This window comes from Cariama cristata, unplaced genomic scaffold (assembly GCF_000690535.1).
Source record: "Cariama cristata isolate BGI_N322 unplaced genomic scaffold, ASM69053v1 scaffold8648, whole genome shotgun sequence".
NCBI classification, from domain to species: Eukaryota; Metazoa; Chordata; class Aves; order Cariamiformes; family Cariamidae; genus Cariama; species Cariama cristata.
The window spans coordinates 16,088-23,817 of NW_009630607.1; the positions used below are offsets into that span (position 1 = coordinate 16,088).

Here is a 7,730-nt window from a genome sequence, read left to right on the forward strand (position 1 = left end):
AACCCTACTGAACTTTGTTGCAGGGTGGGTGGGAGGGAGGGAACTGAAGCTCTCTACCAGCTCTCCTAGAATGCAAACCCTTTAGAAAGGAGATTGTCATTGCTTCTGAATTTGTACAGCATGTAATCCAGTCTTGAAAAGGAGGTTTGTTAGGCCTTACAAGACTCAAGAAAAAACAAGACTTGACTATTGGGATGGTAAGCATATCTCCGTAGATTCTTTTATTTTCTATGTCTGTCATGCTACCCTCGTTTGCTGAAAGGTCAAATGTACCTGGCTGGAAAGTAAAAATTATTTCCAAGTATAAGACCTCTTGAACGAGTAACTCTTTTATTAAAATTTAATTTTAATTTAATATGTGAAGACTTCTATTTGCATCGACTTAAGTTGTCATGCTGCTTTGAGTTACACTGTTATGAAATATTTATCCCTTCACGTGCCTTGGTTTTAATGAGGTACGCATATTGGAAATATAAATACTGGACAACATAGAGATAATACCCAGTGAATCCAGTTGAACTTTTTCAGTGGTCTCAACTGGATAGTAGCTTGGAAATGGCCTCAGTGCTTGTTGTCTTTGCATTTTGCTGTTTGTCCTGTTCTCTGGGGTCTCGTGCTATCTCCCATTTCCTGCATGGGTACTGGATAGCACGTGGGACTATGCAGCAGGCTATGTGTAGGAACAAGAGGAAGTTTTCAGTAGTTGTTGTACTCTACTTGCCAAAGGCCGCAGCTCTTTCTTTGCCTTCTATCGCAAATAAGGTTGTAACATGTTAATCAATGGTCCCGCAGCCAGTCAGCTGAACTGAATGATGTTTGTGCCTGGGCAGAACTGGAAGTGCAGAAGCTGTAACTATTAAAATTGTCTGGGTTGTCCCATGTTAAGGTTGCCTGTAGCACTCCATGAACTGTTTGCTGTCTTTTCACTGCTGATTTCAGAAATTATTTCAGGTGCTGCAAGGCCTTTCTTTTACTTGCCATGTAAACCTTTGTAGTATTTATCCAGAGTTTGGTTGCTGAGTATTTGAATTCAACGTATTCGGAGTCCTCTGTGATCTCGATGATTAAAAAGGCCAAGAAGATCCATTTTGACCTCCGTGAGCTGATCAGTGCCAGCCCAGAGAAAGAAGCCGTGTGCGGTCAGTGACAAGACAGGGATTGGTGTTAAAGTACTTAGACGTTTGATAATGGGTGTGAACCTCAGAGTCAGAAGAACAACTTGAATAGAAAAGGCTTATACTTGGCAGACTGGAAGCTTTCTCTTGCTTGGCCATTGAGCAAGTTTTTGGCTCATGGATTGCCTCTCTCGAATGACTCTGTCCTTATTTACATATACACAAAGCAGGGCTGTGTGGTAGATCTTGATCTTTGCTTGCTAATGAAACCCTATTGCTAATATGAAGAACCTCCAGCAAGGTCTTTTGTTGATTTTAAACAAAAGCTTCTAATGCCAGACTGGATATAAATAGGCTAAATAGCAGGCGTTTATGCCATTCTGTGCTTACAGCATACTTCCTTTTTTCTTTCCAGGTAATTTTGAAAAGGAGTACGATGATGTGACAGTCAAAATGATCTTTGCAATCGTTCAGATTATAGGATTCTTCAATTCTATTTGCAACCCTATTGTATATGCTTTCATGAATGAAAACTTCAAGAAAAATTTTTTGTCTGCCATCTGCTTCTGCATTGTCAAAGAAAACGCATCACCAACCAGGCAACTTGGGAACTCAGGGATTACAATGAGGTGGCAAAAAGCAAATGTTTCTCAAAGGGATCCCACTGACTCGGATGAAGCCAGAAAGGAGGCATTCAGCGATGGCAACATTGAAGTCAAGTTCTGCGATCAACCAGCGTCAAAGAGGAACTTGAAAAGGCACCTTGCCTTATTCAGCTCTGAGCTTACTGTGCATTCTGCATTAGGAAATGGACAGTAGCATCACAAAGGTTTTGAGAATGGAAAAAGCATTCTCTTTGTATGATAACTTTCAATAATCCATTTAAAATAGTTTTCTACTTTGCATGCTGAAATGAGGGAGAAATATTTTGTGGATTATAGTGTTGGGATAATGGTTGAGCAAATGTAATATATTTTATAAGGATGAGGAGTAAAACTTTGGAAAACGATATTACTGTATGATTTCTGGGTGTGGGGGGGAACCCAAACATTTTTCTTCCTAAGCTAATTTAAGGCTTGTTTGCCCTCTGCTTTAGGTAAACCAAACAACTATGGCTTGCTCTGTTTATTCTGTGTCTGGATGCTGGCACACTGCTGGACCATACACAGCTGAATGCCGGAAGAAAAAAAAACACACTTTTTTTGGACAACTTGGAAGTCGGATATGGGTCTAACACTGTAAGATCTGCTCTCTACAGCTCTGAGGACAGAGGAGCTTCAGATCTGAGTTCAGGAAAAATGTACACTGAAATGCAATGCCATTTTGGAAAAAAATGGTATGAAAGAGCCAGCCAAAATTTGGTTCTGAAGAGATTAAGATTTAAACAATGCACATGTTCAGATTTTCTTAACAGGAAACATATTAGAAATCAACAATGCATGCATAATTAATGTGCTGTTTGTAGGGGTTACTTGGGTACAAATTTAAATGCCAGTGTACTGCCCTGTAAACGGCATTGTTCTGCTGAAAAATGTAGAAGTTGAAAAAGTGCTTTACAGAAGTGTGCAGACGCTGGAGGTGCGGTCTGTAGAGTAAACACTGAGTTTAACTTACAGTCATGCTGGGCTGTGTGACTTAACGGGTTGAAAGTGTTGCGTTGCCATTTTCTGGAGGGATATAAGGGCCAGATCCAGAGCCTGTTGGGACTCCACACAAGACTTTCAATTTAATATCATGGTCTTTTGACTAGATGCTTCTCTGAAGACATGCACAAGTTTTTCTGTCTCTCCATCATCCTCAAAGTGGATTAATTACTAAGAACAGGGCCAGTGTTGTGTTATTTTTTTTAAAAATCCATATAAATTCTAAATATCTTTGCTCTCAGTGGGTCAAACTGAAAAATTGTAAAAGGATGCTTACAAGCATGGGACCTGGGGAAAAGTGGGATCTGGAATGGTACACTGCGATCTGATCCTATGAATGAGGCTTTGAAATACATAATTTGCAACTCCAGCTGAGGTTAGGTTGGATCCTGTAATGGCCTGTGAAATATCAGTGCACTCTTCTGTCATCCCTTGGCTCACCTAAGGGGCCTTGGTGCTCCCTTGGCAGTAAATTTTAAGATTCTTTTGCATTGCTACTTTACACGTCATTGTAAATGAAAACTTAGTCTGAATTATCCTTGTGTAAATTGGAATTAATCTGATCCTTCTGCAATATTTACAAATTTCCATGGGATAAGGCATACTGATGCTGCTTTCTGACATACTCTATTTACATATATATTATTTATATTGTATATGATATACTCCCATGCAATGACAGGGGAAGATTCCTGACTTGTCCTGACAGCCAGGAATTAAGAGCAGTCCTGTTCACATAAGCATATGTATTAGATAAAATAACAATTTTGGAGAGCACTATGTGTGGGTGAAACAACATGAGAAAGGTCAGGTTCTACTTTAGACAGTCACGCAGACATGGCCCTGTGCATTACCTTTGAATAATGCTGTAAGCAACAGCAACGATTTTTGCCTGCAGTTACAACTGTGACTGCCTTTGAAGACCGTGTGTGTCTTAGCTTGTCTTTTGTCTTTCTAGACAGGGGTCTTCTAGTACAAGTTTTCTGCCCTGAAGAATAGGGGTAATGGTGGTTTAGCATCATAGTTTTCCTCAGTTGGTATAAAGTTTATCTGGCTGATAATGAGAACTATGTGTTTTGACAGATCCTGTAACTGAAAAGCAATTTATTTTAAGCTTTTTATTTATTTGCACTACTAATTTCAGTGGCAGATTTTAACAAGTATTTATCAAAAACTTCCAAGTATTTTATGTTTCTGTTTTGTCTTAACTGTTTCTTCTGTCTCATAAAATGCTATGTCAACGAAAAACTGTTGTAGTATTGTATTAAGTTTTTAATTAAATCTCTGTTTTGGCATTGCTGGTGCTGCTTTGCACTGGGAGCATCTGCTATAAGCTTCGTTCTTTGAGACTGTCTTTGTTTAAAGATTTGTATAAGCTTCTGTGTGCTTCTTCAGTGATTATATTCCAGTCCTGTCACAGGTGCCAGCTGTTACTGTAATCCTGAGAGATGTCATTTAAAGGACTTTACAGAATAAGGTGAGGGGGAAACTTCCAATCTCTTGGTAGGAGAGAAGTGGTAAATGTTTTGGCACATACTGTGTGTTTTTGCTCAGAGCCAGATAATCTTGTGAGAAGTCCTAGCTGCAGGGAATAAAAAAACCTTTATTGACTTAAGCAGAACCAAGATTTTGCCCATTTTTTTTTTTTTTTTCATCTGTCAGAGCTTCTGCTTTGATTTAACTGACAAAACAAATTGTTCTATTGAATCAGGTCAGTTGTCAGCCCAGGCTAGCAGCCTGTCTCTTGCAGTGGCTCATATCATGTGTTTTCTGCGTGCATGGCTGTAACTGAGTACTTCCAACCAGTGAGTGCTAGCGCTGCTGTGGAAAGAACAGCCCTGCTGTCCTCCCAGCTTGCCTGGTTATTCCCATCTTAGATTAACAGAACTTCATCGTGAATCTGATCAGAAAAATTTTCTGGCTAATGCTTTTACTGGAGAACAGAAAAGATAACCACGCTCATTTCCATAAACTGAAAATATTTATCAAAACTGTTGTGTTCTTTCAGGGGAAAAATGCCTCGTCAGAAGAGTTTCTTTCTAATATCTTAGTTATGAATCACTTGTAATTTCTTTGACTTTAATCAAATTAGAGAGAAACTTATTTTATTTTCAGCTGTAAGGGGTTAAGCCTTAAAGTTATGATGAGATGTTGCCAGGATCTGGCATGTGGATGAAGACGAGAGCCTGAAAGGACACATTCAACTGAACAAAGACTCTGGTAATTGGAATGGACCAGGATAAAGTGTCAGGTGTGTTGTCTTGCTCAACTGCAATCAGAGTATGAACAAGGAAAACAGTGAGTAGAAGGAAGTGAACCCACTCAGTAACTGTCTGTAACAGTGCATCTGCTACAGAATTCCCATTTTGCGGGAGGGAAAAAAAAAAGACAGTTTGCAGACTTATCCCTCTGCTTACCAATACCCAGACAACTGAGCCCCTGCTGGCAAAGTCAGGACCAAAATTCATTCAGAGCAAGAAGTAGAGTTTATGAATAACAGAAACTCCATTATAAAAGAAACCTGAATGACTACTGTTTGCAGCACAGTCTGAAGCAAAGCATTCAACAGAGGTGTGATGAAAGGCTCCCAGTATGAATACTGGGAAGGGTATTGGTCAGGTTGCAGCTTACATGCTTTCTGCTGTGGAGCAGATTTGACATCAAGATAGGTGGAGGAGTGGGTATAACTCTGGTAAGTGTCCTAATGAATATGTACTGACTTGGGATCTAGATGGATCTAGTCTCTTTGCATGGAAATGTGTACCCATAGTGAAATGTCTGAGTGGATAACATAAAATTGGGTAACAAATTAAAAAAAACAAAACAAGAACGAAATGAACTCTGCTGTACTGTGAAAGATCTGCTCTACAAATCCGCTTTAACAAGCTTATGAATTGCTTACTCTCCATTTTAGGTGTCTTTCCACAGATTCTGCTGTGAAGGGTGAGAAGGCTGATTGGACTGTGTTGGATTCACTCAGTAAAGAGGCTGAATTATAGCTCTCAATTTGTATGAGGGCTACTTTCTGTACTCTGCTTTTTGATATTCCAGTGACATTCCCGGGCACCTTGTGCTTTCATGGAGTCCCTGAACTCTGCAGTTATCTATTGCTTAAGATCATTCTTTCCTAACAATCAACTTCATTGAGTGGGAAGTAATGATTTGCCTTCTGCCTTTTGCCTTGCTTCTTTTTTTCACCTCATCAGTTTGTTTTATTTTTTCACTTAGCTCTGTCCTTTTTTTTTTTTTTTCTGTTGCTTTCCCTGAAGCAATACATTGAGTTCCCTGTGACCAGCTTATCTCTTTTATACAGATTAGAGTAACCAGGCAATGAATTTTGGTGATGAAGTGAAGCAGTCCTGAGTTGTAGAATTTATATTCCATCAAGGCTGACTATCAGTTGAATGAACTGCATTTCCAGTCCCTATTTCAAGCTGTCTGCACCCTTGGAAAGACCTTGCCCACTGTACCAGTTACATTTGGCTTACGTATGGTAAGAAAACTTGAAATTATTGAGACACCTGCACTTGTCTAACAAAGGGTTTGCATGTATTAGGGAAGCTGGAGATCTACTAAGAGGAGTGCCTGCAGCTGTCAGGCAGACACTTGGCATCAGGCCTGGGTGCAGCTGTAATGACAGTGAAGGTGGTGAGATGGGGCAGTGATGCGCGAGGTGGGCTGAGCCAGGCAGCAATGGTAGAGTTGTTAAGGCCTCTGTGGTAAAATAGATCAGCTTCACTTGACATTGTTGGCATAAACAAGAGATGTTTTCTGCCTTTCCATCTGGCCCACTGAGTATGTGAAGAAAATGTAACTTGGATCAGCTCAAACTTCCAGGTGGTTATTAATGCTGTCTTCCTGGTAGCTGGTGTGTAGTCTATATCGTTATTTCTGAATTTGACTTTATATATTTCTATTGACATTCTATTTCTAATGCTACTTATTGACATATTTCTATTCACATATTCTATTTCTTTGATTTTACATATTTCTAATTCCTAGGAAGTAAGGCTTCTCAATGATGTGCCAGCTGCACTGGGCGAGTTGATTTTTCTTGCTTCAAATAACAAGTGTAGATGTCTGTCTTCATTGTACAGATAACAGCTAACTATGGCTTATAAAAAGGTCCCGTAACTTTCTCCTGGAAGTCTGTAAAATACACTCTGTGTAGTGTCTTCTGTGTGTGACAACAGAAATGTAATGTTCTTCTGCTTTTTGCCTCTAACATATGGTTTCCATAGAGACATCTGTTAAGCACCCGACTTAGCTGTTACTGGGTTTGGTCCCATAGCTGAAGAGTTTGAAAGACCATGCAGTCTGAGAACAAAATAGCTAGAAAATATATAGCATCCCCATAGGTAAAGTATAAAAATATATCCTACTAAATACCATACTAAGGCTGCGTCCTGGTTCAGACTTGAATTTTGAAGAGCAGATTTGTGGCAAAACCGTCTGCCAACTCTCTTTGCCTACTCCCACTCGGTAGGGTTGTGCTGTGGCCTCGCTCAGGCTGTAGATGGCAACGTTGCTGCACAGGAAAACCCATTTACTCCTAGGAGAATTGTTATCCTGCAGGCTTTGGAAAGCATGTATTTGATAATAGGATTTGGTAAGGGTTTGATCGAGCTCCCCTATCCCTAGAATTTGTATTAGGAAGAGACATGGAGAGAGTTGTTGGATTTTTTTTTTTCCTCCTTTGTGTGATGGTGCTTTGAATCAAATTGATTGCGCAGCTCTTTTTCTCCGATAGTGCTAATAAAGACTGGGTCTCTTATTTCAGTTCCCAGTGAGAGCTGCATGTGACAAGGAATTTCTTAAAGGATTTCTTTATTTTCATCTTTGGGGTTTCTGTGATATTTTCTGTGATACTATTAAGAAGACTACTATAGCCATGATGTATTTTGGAGGATACTAAAGTTGAAAACCTACACTTTTCCAATTTTGCTAGTTTAAACATCTAAATCCACTCTTG

The 7,730-nt window shown here is 39.6% G+C and overlaps 1 protein-coding gene across 1 annotated transcript in view; it reads left to right on the forward strand.

The window, feature by feature from the left end:
• Nucleotides 1-2,122, forward strand: part of QRFPR (pyroglutamylated RFamide peptide receptor) — a 6,260-nt gene extending 4,138 nt beyond the window's left edge. Inside the window, exon 5 of the mRNA XM_009705613.1 lies at nt 1,531-2,122. Within this exon, the coding sequence (XP_009703915.1) occupies nt 1,531-1,934 (404 nt within the window). The 3' untranslated portion in view covers nt 1,935-2,122. The remainder of the gene's footprint in view (nt 1-1,530) is intronic.
• The last annotated feature ends 5,608 nt before the right edge of the window (nt 2,123-7,730 follow it).